Source organism: Haemorhous mexicanus, chromosome 1, assembly GCF_027477595.1.
Source record: "Haemorhous mexicanus isolate bHaeMex1 chromosome 1, bHaeMex1.pri, whole genome shotgun sequence".
Classification (NCBI taxonomy): Eukaryota; Metazoa; Chordata; class Aves; order Passeriformes; family Fringillidae; genus Haemorhous; species Haemorhous mexicanus.
In genome coordinates this window covers 95193680-95215367 of record NC_082341.1, presented here as the reverse complement: position 1 = coordinate 95215367, position 21688 = coordinate 95193680, and the positions used below count along the sequence as shown (strand labels likewise).

Genomic DNA, 21688 nt, shown 5'->3' with positions numbered 1-21688 from the left:
GCTTTCCAGACAAAAACCTGAACAGAGGAATACTGTGGGTGCAGAAAGAGCAATCCAGAACCATACCAAGAATCCTGACAGGCCAACCTTACTGAAGCTTTGAATTCATTGTTGCTCTACCAAGCCCACATACCTGCACAATTCTGCCAGAGATCACCATTCCCTGCACAACACCACACTCACACCCCCCTTTATCTCAGTCACTGCAGCTCAGTGTCTCTCATGGTTTAAACTCACAGCTGGTTATCCAGCAGAGCCTTCTGTCAGTTTAGCCACAGAGCGAGACAGCCAAAGGCAGCAGCGGCTTAGGCAACCTCCGGTAATCTGTTCTGCAGCACTTCATCAGAGCCTCAAGTCTCCTGTCCAGATGGGGATAACAGACCTTGTCACCTCACTGCCCAGACAGTATAACACCTCCAAAGATGCTTTGGGAGTATCACAAGAGGAGTAGCAAATGCCTAATAATTTTTAAAAATTGGATATTAAATTGGAAACCTTCACCCGTGAACACTAAAATCAACACTTCCCAGCTCTGGTTGGCATCATCCTTTAAGCTACCCAGATCTAAGTTGATCTTCCTCACCCTGAAGCTGCAGCACAACAGCCCTGACTGTAAATGGATGCAGGCATGCATGTACACAAAGAAGCACCAGATGGCCTGGGAACTCTGTTTTCTTCAGCATTTTGAAAACAGGACTTGTGCCACAAGCCATCAAAAGAACACAACTACTTAGTCATAAGAAAGAGAATCCTGAAGCAAAACTTTTTTTTTCTGTGGTTTTCCCCCTCAAAAAAAAAAAAGTATGTTTATTCAAATGTTTAAAATAGTTGTCATTCTAGTAGAAACCTGTCGTTCTAATGTAAGTTGTGTACTTGGAAGTAAAAGCATATTTTCCACTGGAACACTTTCAGCATGATTCAGAGCTATCCATTTGTTCTTTCAAGACAAATAATCTTCCACCTGCTTCTTAAAAAGCATTGATTTAGATCATTCTCTTAAACAACGCTTCCTTCCATAAATGCAGTAATTTAATAGTAAACCTTAAAAGGTTAATTTGGAAAATGTAACATGAAGTCAAATTCATCCACAGTCTACTTTCTACTTTCATAGAGACTAAACTAAAAATAATTGAGGTATTAGAAATGGAAAGTAAAAATTTAATTTACATTTATTCCCAATCAAGAATTACTGAATTTGTAGCAGCAAGACCCATTTCTGGAATATCTACAATAGAGATCTACAATTAAACTCAGACCACTTGAATTTTATGGATCCTTAATAGATTAGGAATCCAGGCCCCACCCAATGCAGCAGTCATTTTTCATGAACATAGTTTCCTTCCACCTCACCTGCAGCCAGCCTTAAAGGGATAAGGGATGCACTCCATCACAGGATATCCAGACCAAGTAATGACCCTAGGACCACCTTTTCAGTCCTGGTTCCATTTGAAACTCCACTGGTGAAGCCTAGCCAAAAGGTGACTTTCTCTAAAACTTCTAGTGTCTTTCTAAATTCAGTATCAGCTTTGTTATTCTTATCAACCCTAGCTGAGAGTTAATTCTAGATTCTGAAAATAAAAACTACAGAGAACTGGTTCCAGTTAGGAATCAATTAGATAACAGCAGCATAAATTATACCACTCATCATGATCTCAAGAAAATTGCCTCACAAAACAAGTCTAACTTCTTCCTCCATAAAACTACACTGTTATTTGACTCCAGCAATAATAAACCTCAGAAGAATTTCTGCAAGATCTCTGACTTCGGACCAGATGAGTTCTTGCAGACCTAGCTCGAACTCTTTGCCACAATTTCTGTCACTGAACAACATGAGTGCAGCAACCAAGCACTTATTTCTTCTCCACTTCAGACTAACCTGTCTTACTTTGGTGGGACAGACCAGAAGCACTCACATGACCAAGCTATGAGAGCACCAAGCACATGAACCAATCCATTCCTAAAGTGATTACTTAGAGCCTCACAGCCCAACTCAACAACACAGGCTGTTGCAGAACTTTCACTTTAAAGAGCTTCTGTGCCCTCTGGCTACTGCTTGCACCTTCACTTATGCCATACTTTTAACTTTTAACTAAAATTTCTGACATTCAATGCTGCAAATGCACCTTTTTTTCCCTCTCACAATGAAACATCCCTGGGTCTGATCACTGACCTGGCTTTCAGCACAGCCCCACAAACAGCTGGAAGGGCAGGGGTCTGTCTACAGCACCATGATGGGATGAGAAGACAAGAACTGTTTCAAATTAAACTGACCACAAAACACCCATACTCTCAAAACACAGCTGATGAGTCTGACAGAAGCAAGCAGAAGCATTCCTAAAATAGATGTGTGTAGTTCACAAGAGGCAGATTTTAAAAAAAAATTAATCACGAAGGGAAAGAAGGAAAGCAGCCAGCAAGAAGCACTGTCAGTGCAACCCTAAAGTGTTCTGCTCACAGTCACTCACCAGTTTTCCCTGGGAGGGAACTAATAAAATTACTCCTGCTGAACAAAACTGGCAGGAGATGATGGCTCTCGTTGGTTGTACGTACTGATTTGCAAATCCTGGGGATGCAGAACTGCATCAACACACTGCAGCTGAATTCAGTGAAACCACAAGTCACACAGAGAGGAACGTGAGTTTCACTCACACTCACTAGGACAAAGACAGTGCCCTGACTTTCAGCAGCACTGCAAGAACCCTGGTATAGCAACAGAAAAACAATGGACTGTGACCTCGCAGTGCAACGTTACAGCCAAGAAAACAAACAAGGGAACATTAGGTAAGAAGCAATGCCATTTCTTATAACATTCAGCAAACCATTATAGCACAACACTGCTGTGTTCAGCTCAAATGTCTGCACATTAGTCACAAAGTCAGAAAAAAGCTATAAACAATATTTTCTGAAAAGCATCTGTAAATAAATTTTGTTTTTATCTACTTCAAAATAGACAAGACTGAGAGGTGGCACGTGTATGAATTTCACATACCCGCATGTGGAGAATATTTTTTCCCCATAGTTCCATGACTTTTTGTTGCCTGCCTGCTCAAGTACCAAGACAGGGGATAACAGGGACCATAAAAATACTGGATACCATAAAAGACCAATTATTATACTGATAAGTCCAAATGCAACATGAGTAAGTAACTGCTTCTCATTAAAGACTCTTGAAGACAGATAAACTAATGAGATCCAAGGAGAGCACCGATGGTAAAAAAGTGGCAGCCTTAAAACATATTCTTGGAAGAAGTTCTAGAGACTGATCAGGGAAGGGGAACAGATTAAGGGTTCACAATGACCCTTTCTGACCTGAAACAAACCTACAGTTCAGATCCTATTTATTTACAAGCCATCCATATGACTCTCTCCAATATAAAGAGTGACAGAAGAAATTATGTCTAGGAGAATAGTCAGTTGACTTCCATTTAACATCATCCTAACAGCCTCAACAAAAGATGTTAAAAGGAGGAAAAAATGGGAACCAAGACAGCTGGAACACCTGCTAACCACTACTGCAAAGTAAATTTTCTTAGCAAATGCAGTAGCTTGGTCAGAAGTGGTGGTGAAGTAGACAGGTTTTTTTGGAGTGGGCAGGGTGGAAATAAAGGCAGGTAACAATAATCAGAGACTTTCTGCATATATTTCATTCTAATAACTCTCTTTGAAAAATAATTATTTGTAAAAACAAGAAGTTCTGTTAGTATATGTAAGTTTGTATTCATTTAGTCAAGCCTTAAGAACACCGTCTCCCTCCCTATTCCAACACAAAAGGAAAATGTGCATCATAAGTCCTAACTACCTCAAACATAAATCCCATTTCTTACTGCCACTAGGAACTAGCAGCCTCACCAAGGCCCTAGGCACCGAAGGCACTTTAAGGAACCCCCTAAATTCATTTAGATCTGAAACCAAAGCTGCAGGCTTGTCTACGGTGCCATTTCTGCATTTATAACCCATCCTTTAGCAGTAAAACCACCCCAAGTTTATTAGTACTGTGGCTTATGACCATGTACAAGACAGAAAGAGAAGCATACTCCAAAGCATGTGTTTTCACTGTAGAACCACAGAGTCATTAAGGTTGGAAAAGACTCTGAGATCAAGTCCAAACACTAACCTAACACTGCCAGGTCCAGCACTAAAACATGCACCTAACATCACATCTACACATTTCTGAACACTTCCTGGGATGGTGATTCTACCACTTCCCCAGGCAGCCCATTACGGTGCTTGACAACCCTTCCAGTGAAGAAATTTTCCCTAACATCTAAACATCTCCTGGCACAACTTGAGGCCATTTCCTCTTGTCCTGTGTCTTGTTACCTGGAAGAAGAGACTGACGCCCACCTGTCCTCCACACGTTCCTTTCAGGCAGCTGTGGAGCAGTAAGGTCACCCCTGAGTCTCCTAGAGCATCAGCCCTACACCCAGCCTCCCACGCCCTGGTCTGCCTCTCAGGGAGCTTCCACCACCATCTGTGCACAGGCAGAGATTACCCAAGTCTGGCATTTCACAGAAGATATTTTCCAAGCAAAGCTGACAACAGTCTCAGAAGCAGAGGAAGTGGTCACATTTTGTCCCTCCAGAACTGCACTGAATTCATGTTTTGCTTTCAGAGACACTTGTTCAGCACCACAAACTGGAGTTGGATCACACAGGGTCAGTCAAATACCTGCTGTTTCCAGTGAGCACTTTCACATCATGCACAAGTCAACAGAAAGAAAAGAACTTCATCCTCCACCTCACCTGGATCAGCTCTGCAATGCAGACAGACAACTGCACCATTTAAGAAACCAGTACAAAAAATATATGTAGTTCTCTAAGACTCAAAAGGAAAACTGGGGGAAAAGCTTCCTTCCCATATACAGGATTTTGGAGTCTAATCCAGATCTTGTGCAAGGAATGCAGGCAGTGCTGCTCAGAGAGCTGCTGTCCGTAGGGAGAGCTCCTCAGGCCTGAGGCTTTTCATGGGATCTGTATTTGCTGGCTCAAAGTCATTAAATGCTGCCCCAGTCTTGACAGTCTTATCTTGTTAATGATGTTAGTGCATATGCATTAAAGAGAAATTCATATTCTTTAGATGTTTCCCTATCCCTCTCACAACCTAACCAGTTGTTTGCCCTGTAGCTTGCAAGAAACAACTTTTCCAAACACCTTACTGACGATTTTGGTATTATGTAAAAGCTCTATCTGCCTTAAATTAAGAAGTAACTCTGCCTTAAATTAAGAAGTAACTTTGGATTTCAGTAAGCAGCACGGTGCCTTCCAGAGTGCAAAAGAAACAAGGTTCATTTTGAGGGCTATCTTCAAGCCAGCATTTGCACTGCAGCTTTCCCACTCTCAACAGCTCCTGGAAGTCACAGCAAGCTCACACAGAGGTGTCACACAGAGGTTCTTCTGACTATTTTCTCTTCCTAGAAAGCTTCGAGCATGCAGCTTACTGAAACAGCTGGGAAAGTGTTGCATTGCACTAAAGTTCTCCCCTCCTGGCATTACACAAATGCTGAGAAACTGGCAGCTTATACAGGGAAAAATCTGCTTTCTGAAACAGAAATTGGATGAACAGTATTTTCTATTTACAAAAGAACATATCTTTCTGCTTTGTTTGACAATTTTTCAAGATTCTGATCATACTGGAAATGCTGTCAGATGATCTGTTTTGCTCTGTCAAAGTGAGATTAAATTATTCAAGAAGAAACCATTCTATCAGTAACTAATACAATAACACGTATTAAATATGTATTAAATATGGTCCACTTTCCTGACCATAACAATATTGTTAAAGCAAAACGTTTGCTGAAACAGATGAACTTTTTTTTTTACAAAACATGTTTTATGATCAAATCACAGACCAAAATTTGCTGGGAGTTTAATGTGAAAATACATCAAAATCCAAGCACATGTACTGTAAAATGAGAATATCTGCTGGCAAATTTCAACAGCAGCAAACAGAACCCACTTGTTTTTGTTTCACAGCACTGAATTTTTCTATTCCCACTCCCTTCTGAGAAATGCAGTCATCAACTTAGGCCTATTTTTTTGCTAATATACAGACAAAGGCTCCAACTCCTTCCTCATTTTTTCCATCTTTAAAGTAAACATCTTTATTTTCTAAAGCTAGAAATGACACATCAGAAAAGTTTTACTGTAGGATAAATTTTAATGCATATAATGCATCAACATGCTACACAGGGAAGAAAAAATAATTATAAGTAATACCAATGAAAGAGGGGATGGCTCAGAGAATTCAAGGGAAAACATGAAGGCAGCAGGTAAATAACTGTTGTATTGCACTGAGAGTGAAAACGGACAAATAACCTTATCTTGTTTACCATTACAACTTTAAGAATACTGTATACAATATTTGTTGTTGAGATTATTTCTTCACAGACTGACCTCCCAAAATATATTATACACCCTTCATGAACTAAACCCCTTCAATTAAAAGAAATATTCCTCTCCAAGTGCCTAGTGTTTGCAGCAGTTTGAGTTTTGCTGCCCCAAAGGCTCACCAATTTTCACACCTAAAAACAGGGGGTTTGATTTTATAAGTTTTGAAACAGTTCATTGAACAGAGAAAAGCGAAATGTGAAATATCATTGTATCAGAAGAAGGGAAGGACAGCAAGAGAGCACACACACAGGCTGATAACAGCTTAAGCAATCAGCTTAAAGGAGAAAGGGAAAAGTGCTACAGTCAACATCTAATGGCTTCACTGGCCTCTGTACAAGGAACCAGGGGTCTCTACTGTCTGCGTAAGCAAGTTCCCCCATTAAAAAGAAAACCCATCCAAATGAACATCTAATTAACTGGAAGAACAAAACTCCAATGTGCTGCTGAGAGCTGCAGGCAGAATCAGCAGTGCCAGAGAAATGCTGGGCACGCGTGGAGCCCCCCTGCAGCTGGGCGCTCCCAGCCCCACTCACAGCGTACCCGTGGCAGATGAGACTTGTGGGCTGACTCCAGACAGTGAGAGCGGGCTGGAAATGCTCCTCCTCAGGGAAAGGGGATGCCAGCCACAAAGAAGAACATTTCCTGCCACCCTCTCTTCATTGCTGAACAGCAGGGAAAGAAACTAAATCAAATCCAGTAACATGAAACAGCAGGAAGAGGGAGGAAAAGAAATTAAGTCTTTTGCACAACAAAGTTATGTTGTTACACTATTAAACCAGCTCGTCCCTCCCCAGAGCTACAGCAGGATGTCTGAATTCACAGCAATTTCCATCGGCATCCAAAGACCAAAAAATGAGAGAAAAGTGGATACTGCTCGCTGGACTTTACACTTGCAGGGTGCTGCCCTTCCTAGCAATACGACCTACTTTGAAGAATACCACCACTCTTCCCTTATTTGCTTAATTCAAAGAGATAACAGACTCATCATTCATCATCTCTCAAAGCAAAGCACTCATGGAAGGTTCATTATTCGGGAAGAATTTCTACTCAGTAAGTAGCTTGAATGTAAAACCTCCAGACTGAGGATCAGCATCTCTGCTGAATAGTGATCTTTATTGCAACACAATGATTGCACTGAACACTGGTGTGTTCAGACCTGCTTTCGAGAATGGAAGTTCTTGAGTTTGGACTTTTAACATAAAAGTAAGCACCTAATTTAAAATCATACCATTTTCATAGATCCAGGAACCACTAACAAGGTATGAAAGAGATTTGTTTAAATGACAAAAAGCAGACTTGACCAATTCTGGATGGACACAAGAGAGAAGGAAAAAAAATCAGAGGACTGCTTTTTTTCTCAGAAAACTTTGAAAATATTCACTGGCACAGTTAAAGCAGGTAAAGTTTGGACCTCATGCCATCAAGAGTGATTTTGATAAATAATATTAACAGGCTAATTGCATCACATCTAAGTGAGAATCTGTCCAGAACCTGGGATAATACTAAAGCTTAGCAAAGACAACTGAAGTTGTTTATCATCCAATATATAACTCTCGCAGAGTGAAATGCACACAGTAGGAAACTTTAAACTTAAAAATGGGAAGCAGTATCCTTGTTTAGTGTCAGCTGAGGACAAAAAAGAAACAGGTGTTTTCCCAGTCAAGACTGCTAAATTACAAAAATCCTCTCAATCCTTTACATTTATTTTAGATATATACATAACATACAAATGAAAATAATACACACAATCAATTACTAGTGCTACAAAGAACTACTGAGGAAAGCATTATTTTCAAACAGTCACAAAAGAATTAATCCTCAAATAAGTTATCCTTTGAAATAATGTTACAGTCTAGAATAATTAAATTACAGGTAACAATCCATCAATGGTAACACTGCTTTTCTGACTGTATATTTGATACTGCTATGTTCATATAAAGTGAAGTTCTTCAAAAGAAAGCACCAACATTCTCCATGTGTTTGTGTAGAGTTATTTGTAGTATTTCACAAACATTAAACTGCTCTTCTGTTAGGATTTCCAGTCTCTTATACAAACTGTACCACACATATTAAGATAATGAAATACAGAATAAATTCAGTGTGTTTAAAGAAAAAAAAGGAAAGGGAAAACAAAAAGACAACATTCAGTATTTGTTTGGATAAACTATCTGTGGTTCCATAACAACAAGGAAGGGAAACAATTTGAATCTGCACAGATCAAAACCAAACAGCCAACATAAATTAACTCTTAATATTTTTCATGGTTCATAGCAGGAGTCTGAGTGTGTAACTTCAACAAATATTTCAAAATAATCTCATCACAATATAGCTAATGGTCCAGGACACATTTAAATTGATGCACAGAAATAAATGGAAATAGTAAGTCAAATGAAGAGCAGATGGTCACTCTAAACACTTCATTACCCTCCAACCCTTTTATTTCTAATGTAGAAAAAATAAAAGAACATTTACCATAGTCTACATTGGAAAACAAGTACTAAAAGCCCCCTGTTTTTCAAGTATTTAAAATACTAACCCAGAAACACTGTACATACTGCTAGCAGCTGTTGAGTTCATCCTTCTAGCAAAAAAGGAAACTATTTGTACTTATCCTTATCCTTCTAGTTACTTTGCAAAGAGCCTAAAAACTCAATGATGCGTACATTCTCCCTCCTTCTCTCGACCTCCTGTCCACATCATTTGACTTTTCAGGTCCATTTTTGTTGTCCCATGTGAAACCATACGTTCTTAAAGTATGGAGGTTTAATTAACTTTGAATTGATAACTTCACCAATAGCTACCAGTGTTTCCCTAATGTCAGCTGTACAGATGTTCCCAACAAGCTGTCCCCAACCTGCACCGTTTGTGCCCTGGCAGAGGGGGCACTTTGGTGAGTCGAGCTGGCTGAATGAGCTGCAGAGCCAGCCACAGACCCATGGCCACAGCAGGGAAACTGAACTTTCCCAGGGAAGGAACAGGACTGAGGAGCATTGCAAATTCCTGACAACTGCAGGAAGCACACAGAAATTTTCTAAACTACTAAGAGGGAATAGGACAGAGAACTATGCTCTAGCCCCAAATCAGAAGGAAGCAGATCTCTAATGCTCTTTATACAGTGCCTTCCAGAAGAGATCCCTCACAGCTTGTGTAGCTAGCTGCTCCTGGGAAGAAAATAAAACTACTTTTACAGACTGGGAAAACAGAGTCAAGTAAAGGAAGACCCATGAAACTAAAATAAATCTGCTCTTATAAGAAGAAAATTCATTCGGTATCATGCTAGTAATACAGATGATATCCACACAGAAAAATTATCTATAATTGCTCAAGGAGAAGATTGCAAATGAAAAGGGAGAATTGAAATGGTTGGGAATTTAACAACAGAAGACCTGAACTGCAAAATGGACCTAGCCTTGAAGAAGGTGAGACACTAAACAAGGCCTCTCAGAGAAAGTTACATAAAAAGGTATTTACAGAGGCATTGCAAACAGGAGCACAAGGAAGTACATGAAGACAAAGCATACGCAGAGAAGTAGGAGCAGAGATAGCTGTCCCCTTTCTGTTTCAGAAAAGAAACAGATGAACAATAAATCCCATACTTTATATACAGTTATACTGTTATTCATACAGCCTCTTCAGCTTTTTCCTTCCTGTACCATCTTCTGCAATCCAAACAAAACTAGTCCTCTGCTTGCCCTTACACATGTACTGCGCTTCCAAAGTCTCTTTGCTCCTATTTCTTTTTTTTTACATGCCCAGATGTTCTTTTTCCTCTTTGGGACTCCTACTAAGAGCCCGAAGCTACAGGCTTGCCACCCAGCACTACAGGCTAGAACAGAACCACTGGGACAAAGCCTCAAAACATATTAGATATACACTGTTGACAAAAAAGTTTCTGTATTGTCAAACTGTTCTGGAAGTTTCCCTCTTATAGATCCTCTCCCTTCAAATCCATGGTGGTCTTCAAAGTTTCTCCAAGGTTTTCTCTCAGATAGGTAAGTCCAGGGCAAACATCTGCTATGAAATGCATTTTTGGGCTAAGAAATGAGAGCCACACTGGCTTTTCACATGGTTACTCTCCTAAGCACAGCTGTCTTCTCTAGTCCACTGCTGAAAGGCTTCTGAACAAATGCATACAACAACCTTATCCTCTCCCCATCTCTCCAAACACATAAGCTCTCCATCAGAGAACTAGTACCACGTGCTCTTGCTTTTGCATTACACTGCTCTCATCACTGGCTTTCTCCCCCTCCCTGGTTGTCAACTTTTTGCAGCAGCACTCCTGTCATCCCGTCTATCTGTATTACACTGAAAAATTGTATTGGTTTTCATTAATAACTAATGGAACTCACAAGCAGAATCTCTCTTATATATGCCAAAACAAAACACTGCTTTTTGTCTCCTTATTCTACTATGTCCTCCCTTTTCTACTGTGTTTCTTTTATCTGCTGTAGATTTATTGGGGATGTTTGGCAAGCACATCAAGGGCCAAAAATTCCCTCTTCTCTCTCAAGAGCCTAATCTCATGCACTTCTGTAGCATGGCTGCAGTTGTGTGTGCACACCCCATCTCATTTTTCTCTCTCTGGGGCTGTGCACGTTCCTGATTCTGTGTGTGATTGTACTACGAATGCCTTTCACACACCTTCAGTACACACTGCAGCAATGCATCAAGGCATATGGAGCAGGGATAACATAATTAAAGGTTATTACCAGCAGACAACACACTGAGCTCCAGATACAGCTGCTTAATCAGAGCTGTAAGGTACTCAAAAGGCATTTCAACATGAACTGAAGAAGCAAAAATATCCAACCTCTTCTACCAACAGAGCCTGATGAGTTTATGCAGGAAACTACTGGTGCTGCTGCTCACAGGAGCTCATGAACGTGAGAGGCCTTTCCCTTTCCAGTGTTGCAAATATGCTTTTAACATTTTCCAGTAGGTACTCTAATTTTATGTTTTTGAAAGGCAACTTCTGCATAAAGAAGGCACATTACCGATTTTATAAGTGATAAAAGCTTTAAAGAATTTAATTAAAAATCCCATTACCCATGTGATGTAATATATCTGTCAGAGGGAGGTGTATGTGCGTGTAACTCCTTCGTTAGGAAACTCCAGAGCAGGACCTGAATCCAAGTATCCACATGCATATTAGAGCATGTCTCTAGAGATAATATTCATGAAACATTATTTGGAAGTCATATAAGATATGAAAGAAAGAAAGAAAGAAGAAAAGAGCTTCACTTCTCGCCTGATATTTATAACTTTATCAAGTCAAATACACTAATCAATAAAACTGAGATGACTGCTGAAGAGTTAATTTAACATTTATATTTGATGTAAGCATAGAGGCCAGACAGCAATTTTTGCTATGTTCATGTTACCCCAAGAAGAAAAGAATACAACACATAGCAGATCAGAGATTAGAAAACAGTATTGAAGAACATTTACTATTCCTGTCCTGAAGTGTTTCCATAGCAGCCAAAACAATTATTAAAACAGATACACCAAAAGGATGACAAAGAAATAATATAAAAGCCATTCATCTGAAAATAATTCACAGATATGAAGAGTTATATTTGAGTTGCTGATTAATTTAATCCTTAAACATTACATACTTTCTAATACATCACACAAGTCTTTGTAACAGTCTTCACAGCAGCAGAGGAATTTACCAGAGCAAGAAGATTTTTAGAAAGAAGTATTTATAACAGACAACATGTTGACTACTGTGGATTCACATCACAGAAAATGTAAGGTATCTCAGATCTGCTTTGCAGGATGAGGATTTTCATAGTGGAGGAAGCTTACCATTTGCTTCTTCTTTTATCCCACTTAAGACTACAGAAAGCCAAGAACACTCTACACATTCTCCTCCTGCCCTCCCACAATTTATCAGAAAATACCATTTTCAACGGCATTAAGCAACATTAATTCCTGCTACTCTTGACAGTCCCACTGAATAGCCATCTTTCATATCTGCCCTTTAAGCTTTCATAAGATGCACCTAATTAAAAATCAAAGGCTCAGTTTTTAGAAATGTCAGCCATCATGCCTTAGAGTTAGGAAAAATTTGGCTTTTTGGCTTTATCTGAAAGCTATCTATGTATTAACTAGCAGGCACCATCACTGCTGCCTAAATGTCAATGCTCTCTCCTTGCATTCTTTCTGTAAGAACACAGCATCACCTACAACCAGTTCTTCTTTCATTAAAGTCACGAGTCCTCCAGAAAAACAGAGGCAGGACTGTTTTGGCAACAGTGAGCAAGTGGCCTTCCGTCTACTTACAACCAAGCTGCAAACTCTGACCAGCTAACAGCCTCCAGTGTAAGTCAGAGCGGAACACAAAAGATACTGAACAGGATCCCAATGGTAAAAAGAAATACACACACAGCTATGTGTGAGGAAGGAGGGATGGTTTCTAATAGAAGTGTTTTTTCTCCTTGCATCAGTTCTCATCACTGGATTTCAGATGGGCAGACACATGGTGACAGGTCAAGAAGAAGTAATGACACCATTTATGTTCCCCTTCCCATGGGAAATCACCCCACAGCAACAGAACTGGTCAACTGCCACTCACTCCTGTATAACAGATCCAACCTTAATAGCAGCTCACATTCAATACAGGGCCCTGAGGAGCTTGTGGGTTTAAAAAGCCATCCAGTGCATTACTCTGTTTAGAAAGAATACTTTTAAAGCACATGGTTCCTTCCTTAAGAGTGAAGAAAAAAGCCAGCATCATTAAGCAATCCTTGAAATTTCATGCAAGAAGCTGAGTATAGAAACCATTATCCAGGGGTATCTGCAGTGCTCAGAATAATCTTATGTTGACATTTGTGTGGGGGCAGCTGGGTACGAAACGAGTTTGTGAAAGCCAGAGAACACCTACAAATGAAAGAGTACACAGCACGTAGAAGGGCAGGCTAGCAGATGGGGTAGTCCTGCCCTTGGACTGTGCAGTAAAAAAGAATAAAGTGCAAATGCTCCAGGAGAAAGAGGGTGTGGAAGCACCAATAAAGAAGGAAGGTGATTCTAGTTCACTACTGCTATACAGCCTAGAGAAGAACGAGCTAAGGAAGAACTTGAAGATCAGGATAGATCTCTGCTTCCGTTACCACCGTAAACTAACATGAGCTTACAAGACATCTAATTTCTGATACAGACACTATCACACAAATTATACCACTGACCACAAAGACAGTTATCGATTTACTGATGCAGGATTTATTTTTCCAACAGCCCCCCACCTATAAGAAAACACTGTGGCAGAACATGTTACATTTAACTTGGACAAAAGTTTCAGGGTTTCTGTTTAATTGGAATATTAAAAAAAAAACAAAGAAACAGTAACTAAAAGGAAAAGAACTCAGAACCTTTTTTCTGTGTATACAGCTAATTTTCCTGCAGTCATGTCTTTTCTGTCATTCTTCCACACAAGCAAATAAACCCCGTAGTCTTTGAAATTCAATAAACCTTTCAATTACTCCTAAACAAAGTCTTAGAGATAGCCTAAAAAGTTGTAGTTGCAAGAGTATCGTGTTCTAATATCAACAAGCTCCTTTTTCAACTAGAAAGGCAAGAGGGAGCAATGTCAGTATGAAGAGCACATTTTATAGATGCCAGTATCTCCTGAAATAAGTGTTTGCAAACACAATCAGCAGGACAGTGAAATCCTCTGCAATCATCTTTGTACTTGACTTCATGAGTAAGCTGCTCATTGGTGATGAAGCCTACACTCCCTCCTTTTGATAAAATTTGAGCAAAAATGAAAGAAAGCACCATACACTTTTTTTTAAGAGATGCTACTCAATTCACTCCGCTTAACCAGTCCCATAGCTCTGCTTCTGAGTATTAAAGCACATTCTGTTTCACGCCCTATTCCCATGAAATCTAGACCTGCAAAGCTCGGAGAAACTTTACTGATCAACTTCTATAAACAGTGCAATGCCTCTTTCAGCTTTTCTAACTCTCAGTGTGGGTGTCACTTTCTGTTAAAGAAAGGAAAAAAACATGAGAAACAGATATGTAACTCAACAGAACAGTTTTTAATCCTCAAAACACTGACAGCTTTTACATGCTCCAAAAGTCCTCCATCACTCTAGGGATTTGGGTGGAAAAGAAAAAGGCCAACTTCTTACTCTGTCTTTGGACAGCTGAGCTACAACCACCACAGGTGCAGCTCACATTCTGAGAGCACTGGCAAGTCTAAACTTCATCTGAAGGTCAGGTCAAGCAAGAATGCTCCACAGTTTCTTTACTGGGCCAAGCAGATATGCCCATATGTTTTCAGCACTCAAGGACTATGAGCATCATTACCTCACCTTCTGATCCTACAAATCCTCAGACCGTCTAAAACGGGCTCTACAGCAAAATCTGACCTTTGACAAATCAGAGTATAACCTTAAACAAAATATTTACCAAGCTTATTGACACAGACCTCTATAAGTAAACCCTCAGCACACTGATAACAATCATCAACTCTACATTATAAAAGATTTGTGCTGAGATGCTAGGAGGAGTGCAGCAAATTGAGAAGGAGATGTGAGGAGAGGAAATACATTAGCATTTCAAATATCTAGAAATGTGCAATGTAGTCTGTAGGCAAGGGAGGCCTGATAATGCTGCAGCAAGTATCTCTAGGTGGCTCCGTTCACATACTTCACTTGTAAGAGTCTTACTCAATCTCTTCTGTTTCTTTCAAGCAGAAACAATAGGGTTGCCAAATTCCACGCTTTAGTGAAATGATGCCAATATATACAGATGACAGCTAATATGAAAGGCACCTAACAAGAGTCTAAAAGTACTCTGAAAAAAACCTCTCTTTTATATTGCTGGAGATTAAAGCAGTGCACAATTTCTCAGGCTGTTACACTCACTAAGTTCTCCCACCTGTTTTTGGAGACCAAGCTTAATAGCTGGTGACTATTTACGTTGAAATGGAAAGAAGATTAAATGCTTTTCAAACATAGTAAACTTCCATACTATTTCATGGGAAACTTGGGTTTCAAGAGGGAGGGAAAAGGTCAGCAAAAAAGCATGGGTGGTGAGTACTTAGCAGCTGTGAGGAATAAAAAAACCAAAACTACAAATTACCGATACACACTGTGCAGCTGCGTTTAAGAGGATAAAGGACACACAACGAGCTTTAAGGATGCCGAAACACCTACAAACACGGCCCAACCTCAGCGAGCAGGCACAAACAACACACGCACAGCCCCGCAGGCCAGCACCGTCCCTTCCTCATTCCTCCTGCACAGCGGCGGGAGGGGAGAAAGTTCAGCGCCGGCACCATCCACGCACCCGCGGGCCGGCTCGGGCTGCACCCCGGAGCCGCCCGGGCTCGCCCCTGACCCCGGCCCCGCACCCGGGCGCCACGGGACGGGGAGAGCGCCTCGGGCATCCCGGAGAGCCCTTCAGCCGGCCCCGGCAGCGGGGACAGTGGGAAACAAGAACGAAGGAGAAGAAGGAGGAGGCGACCCCCCGGAGACCCCACCGCGGCGGGTACAGCGCTGCTGCGCCTCGCTCTCCCCGCGGTGCCACAGGTGCTGCGGGGCTGGGGGCTGTGAACCGCAGGGCAGCGAGACCAAAAGCACTGCTGCCCCGCAGAGGCTCCATTCTCCCCCGCCCGGCACGTCGGGATGCCCCCCTAGCCCGCGGTGCCGTCGGACGGGCTCAGCGGGCGGCCCCCCCGCACCAGCCGGGGAAAGGCACAGGTAGCGCCCGCACCGCGGGGACGGCCCCTCCCGGCGGGAGAGGCGCCGCGGGAGGCAGCGCTGCAAGGGGCTGTTTTCGGCTGCGCAGGGGAGGAGGAGAGCGGGTGCCCACCTCCCCGCTGGCTCCGGGGAGAGGGAAGAAGGGCGCAGACGGCTCCCGCCGGCAGGACGGGGGCGGGCGGCGGTCATGGCGGGGAGGCGCGCCGCGCACCTGGCAGCAGGTGCATGCAGGCGGAGACGGCGGCGAGGGCGCCCGCGGAGGGAAGGACGAAACTAGCGAGGCTTTCCCGGAGAACGGCGCCTGTTGTGCGGCCGGGGGGGGGCACTCGCAGGTGCCTGTCGCCGGGGAGGGGGGGACGATGCGGAGGAGGGGAGAGGGTAGCTGCAGGCACCGTTTTGCAGGCGGCGGAGGTAAGCGCACACTACTCACCGGCAGCTCCACGCTGACTTCGGTCCCGTCCAGGAGAAGGACGCGGCACTGCAGCACCGGCTTGCTGCCGCCGGCCGCCGGGATGTGGACGGGCGCTCCGGCGCTGTGCACGACCCCTCCGGGGAGCGGCGAGGAGGGGAAGGCTCCCGAGCCGACGGCGGCGGCGGCCGCTCCTCGCAGCCCCCCGTCCCGCTCGTCCCCCTCGCCGCCGAGCCCACCTCGCCCGGCTCCGCGCCCGGCTCCTCGCCCGTAACGCTGCATCGACCGCCGGCCAAAGGTCCTGCGCAGGAACCGCAGCATCCTGGGGGCGCCCTGCCCGGCCGCTCACACCCCCGAGCCCGCAGCTCCGCGCCCGGCCCCGCGGCGCCTCCCAGAGCAACGCAGCAGCGCCGCCCGCCGGGAGCCAGCCCGCGCCGGGCGCCGGCCGCACCGCCCCGCCGCCCGCTCCGCCCTCTGCAGCGCCGCCCGGCAGCGGCACGGCGGGGCGGGGCGGGACGCGGCCCCTCCCGCCGCCGCGCACCGGGCCGTGCGGCCGGCACGGCGGGCAGGGGGAGCTGCTGAGGCGGGCGGCCACCTGCGGGGGAGGCCGGGGCGAGCGCCCCGCAGCTCGGCTGGGCAAGAGCCGGGCCGAGCCGCGCTGCTCCTCTCCTTTCCTCTCCTCCAGAAACAACCCCGGCTCCGTGGGCGCTGGGGCGGTGTCTGCGCGACGGCAGCCCCTCGCCACCGCCCCCGGGCCGGGGAGGGGAGAGGAGCGGCGGGGCTGCGGAGCCTCTTTCCCCGGCCGGGCTTGCCGGGCGGCCCCTGCTGCGCGCCGGGCTCTGCGCGCTGCCCCCGCCCCGCGTCCCTCCCGCGCCCGTCTGCCGCTTCCGCCCCTTCGGACGGGCGGGACAGGGGACGGGGGAAGCTGTTTGGAAATAAAAAAAGGAAGGGAGGGGATGGAGAAGCGGGCGCAGGCAGAAGGACGGATCTCGCCTGTGTTGGAGGTGGTGGCCGAAGCGGCGGATCCCACCTGGAGGAGGAGGAGGAGGAGGAGGAGGAGGAGGGCATCGCACCGCCTCTCCCGCCGCTGCCTACATGCCCCGTGCACAGACACGTCTGCCCGGTGCGTGGGAATGCCCCCGCGTTTGCCTTTGCGATCAGCGCGGTCTGGTGGTTTAAGGAAATCGCTGTGAGATCTTGGCCCCGTGGAAAAACCAGACCCTCCCGACCGTCCCGGGGTTTTACTCCCTTTCGCTTCTGTAAGGAGTACGGGTTTGTTTATCTGTCACAGCAAATCCATAGGTACAAATACTCTCACGGTCGCTCTGCCAAAAAGTTAAATATTTATGTATTCTTGCTCGGGTGGGAGCGTTTTTGCTGAATTGCTACGTATAAAGTACTGGACGTGAAACATGTCTTGCAGAAACAGTGAGCCTAATTCTGTTGCTCTATGGTCAGATGTGATCTGAAGAGCCTTGAACTGAAATAATTTGCTGCTTCTAAAGTGTGGGCTTGGGGGATTTTTTTTCTGCTGTGAATTTATTTCTCTGCACCTCACTTCCAGGCCCATTTACACAAGCATTGTCCTATTAGGTATTCAGAAAGCCTGCCAGAATGTCTCAGCTTGTCATTTTTTTATTGAGACTTGATAGTATTAGGTAACTGCCTGCTGCTTCTGCATCTTTTTCCATGTTCCTTCAATGCCCTGGATCAGGTCTTGAAGTGTCTCATCAGCCAAGACCGTCACTAAACTGCATGATCTTTGGCAGAGATCTACCTGCAGCCTTTCTGCACTTTGTGGCTGCATAAAAGAGCTTTTATAGAAACAGAGTGGAAAGGTGCTAATTAATCTCTGCCTGCTAATGTTCGCAATCAAAAGTAGACAATACAGATTATGGGTTTTTTCTCCATTTTTTTCCTTGAATTAAGAGCAGAATTTTGATTCTCTTTCAGATCCGGAATGGTGCAGCATACCTTGGAGTTCTTTCACTGCTTTGAACACTGTGAGGATATCCCAGTCCCATAAAGCTCATTTGCATACCACAAGCAGCACAAATTATCTTAAGAGCTGGAAATTCAGCAGAAATACTCTTGTCTCTTGAGGGAGCTACAGCAATTCTGGTGCAAAGGAGAGTGGGGTGGAAGAGAGGTCTTGCATCACTTGGGACTGGACTGGCAGAAAACTGAGCAAATCTTTTGCTGTGCTAAAAATCTTTTTTACTCTGAAGCTGTGAGACTTCAGCCCTTTGTCTCTTTCAAGTTCTGTCATGGAAACAGGAGTCTGGTATTTTAAAATGCATCAACGTAGGCTTGCTTGACTTGCATTAGCAGCACACCTTATACAGGCCAATGGCCATACCCCAGAGGCAGTCCTGCATTTACAGAACTGCCATCGGGATGCTGAGGTCCCATTAAGGCTCATGTTAAGAAATACAAGGTAATGCTCACAGTAAAGCATCTTTTAGAAGGAGCTGGTGGTGGGAGGAAATAAAGCTGGTTCCTTAGTACCCAGCCTCTCTTGGAGTAAAACAATTCCACTGTTATTTTGTCTCATGTTACCAGCAGAGCTATCTTTAGCCGTGAAACAAAAACCTAGAGCAACAGTGGTACTGAGGATGCCTTGAGAAGTATTTAAACTAGCATTTATATTCAGATTTCTAGATAAATGTTTCACCTATCTACATCCTCTCTCCATTTTTGGATGGACAGGTCCTGAAGGTGTTTGGTTTGCTGGCACCTGTCCTGCAGTCCCTCCTCAGAGTGCCTGCAACTTGCTTGCTTTCCAGTTAGAGACACATGGTGAAACTGCCATGGTCCTCGCCTTTACTGTAGTTAAGGGCATTTCCTTTAAATCTTTATCAAAATAGCCTTCCACTGCAACATCGACCTCCCACGGAGTACTCCAGTCTCTGCTGGAAGCCATGATTTGATTACTGCCACAGGAAAGCTGGTGACCTAGGCAAACCATTTTTCCTAACCAATATTGAAGTTCTGGTAGCAATCCCTGCAAGTAACCAGTCTTACCCATGGCTTTGCCATGGTGCTGAGCAGTGTGTAAATGGGAGAGCATTCACCAAAATTCTTCCTGACATTGGTGTAGCAGCAGCAAGATGAGGAAACTCTAACCATTGAAGCCCCTGATGCTGCTTGTACCTAAATAACTTCATAAAGGTTTGATAGATACAATAATAACTCCAATAAAGTTTGACTTTATTCTTCCTCTTTCATTCAGCATTTTGGTTTTGTTAAAATCTTCTCTGGAAGCTTTTGGAAAGCTTGGAAATGGAGGCAACCGTGTCATGGGGATGGGGGAGCGAAGCCATCGACAGTTCTGTGAAGAGACTTCTGCACAGGGCGTGCCTGTCCTGCCTGGACATCAGAGACCTCTGTCTTTTTACTTTCTGTCACTGCAATCACATTTATGGATTTTTCCTGGCCTGCCAGACTTTCACTCTATGCAAAGGAGAGTTCTAAATTTAATTTACATGCAGCTAGAGTTTCTTTTTGTGCATTTTTGGAGAAATGTTATCTTTACTAAGTAACCTAAACAGGCTTATATTTTGGAAGGTTCTGCCAGGGTATGTTTTGTTACAGTCATTACTTGGAGAAAACTTACATATACAGATCCAAAGAGCAAGTATTGGTGCTAACCCAAATGTCTATGTTAATAAAACTGGGGGGAAAAAGAAACTTGAGAAGTTATGACATAAATTCACTCAAGCTTTTGGATATTAATTTTCTGGGGCTGTTTCTCAAAACACATAAATCAAATTAAATTTTTTATTAAAAATTTCATTAAAGGAGATACTTTTCAGCATTAGCACTCATTCCATTACGACATTCATGCAGCAGCTGGCAGTTCTATCTGTTTATTTTCCCCAAAAGCATGTCAGTTATATGAGCAGGTCTAATGTCACTGGTTTTCAGGATTTTTATATATCCAGATATAAATATAGAATAAAATAAAAAGGTAATTCTGAGTTATGTGGCTAAGGATAATTTACATCTCTAGTCCATCTTTCATCTAGAGAGATCCCAAAACACTTTCATTTCAAAAAAGGAAAATTATATGTAGAACTATTTTACCAGCACTGAAATGCAGCAGCTGTTTAACAGCCGAGAAAAAGAATAAGAATCTCTCTCCTACAATTGTAATTGAAATATACCTTTGTATAGGCAGAAAGTTACCCCAATCATAGGGCCATGATGCTGGACATGGTGGATGAATTCCTGCAAAAGGTACCACATATCATAGGTAGTCAGGACTTTCCTTTATCATGTTCTACTCCGAGTGTTTCAAACCTCCTCCATTAAGAAAAACTATTAATACTTCTCCATTTAGAATATCAGCGTTTCAGTAGGCATGAATTGTGGCAGCTACTGCTGTTCATGTTAATCCATATATGCAGAAAAAAAATCTTTTTTTTTTTTTTGTCAGAATAAATAAAATAGTAGCTCACTGAAGAATAAATGTGTCCACTCAAAGAGCTGTTTTTGTGTATCCAGAGAGGTTTGTTCATAAACATGTAAGAACAAAAAACTTTCCATTAGAAAATCTACAGAAAGAAAACGTTTCTTGAGGAGTGAACACTTTACAATGCCTCCCATCCATCTAATAAGCAGGTTCAGTATGACTTAATCATATGTTTTTTCCTTTAGTAAGAATTTTATCAGTTTTGTACTGACTTCAATGCATAGAAATAATATTGAATATTATCTATATTCAAACTTATGATTATGTTTAAAGCATTAATGAAAAAAGTTTTCAATGCTGTGTTAAATTGCAAAGATAACAGGTGCTCAGCTGAAAAATTGAGGCATCTTTCCATTGGTGAACTGTTTTGATATTAATCTTTGGTGACCATAGAAGACAGCTCAGAATGTTACCTATAAGCAATCATCACATGCTGAAAGAGTAAAGTTTTCTAGGAATATTTTCTAACCATAATTATGCATCTTTTAATTAAATCTCCACTGAAAATAGATATCCATGGCTTCTTGTGTTCTGCATGAATTAATAAGGGCTAAAATTTGCAACAAAAATACCTTTGACTGACACTTCAATGCTGAATGATACCTTGTATAGGTCTGATGGACAACAAACCAGATATGAGAACTGCTGGAAACTTTCAAAGAGTATTAAAAATCAACTGAGCAATAAAGCAAAGGTGAAGGTTATA

At 43.1% G+C, this 21688-nt stretch overlaps 1 protein-coding gene across 2 annotated transcripts in view; it reads right to left on the bottom strand.

The window, feature by feature from the left end:
- The window catches only part of EPB41L4B (erythrocyte membrane protein band 4.1 like 4B), an 82965-nt gene extending 66045 nt beyond the window's left edge, over positions 1-16920 (bottom strand). Inside the window, exon 1 of one of the 2 annotated variants that reach the window (XM_059856689.1) lies at positions 16530-16920. In XM_059856689.1, the coding sequence (XP_059712672.1) occupies positions 16530-16829 (300 nt within the window). In that variant the 5' untranslated portion in view covers positions 16830-16920. Of the gene's footprint in view, positions 1-16211; positions 16468-16529 lie in introns of those variants that run through there. The other variant, XM_059856699.1, reaches the window with a different exon arrangement.
- Between the last annotated feature and the right edge of the window lie 4768 nt (positions 16921-21688).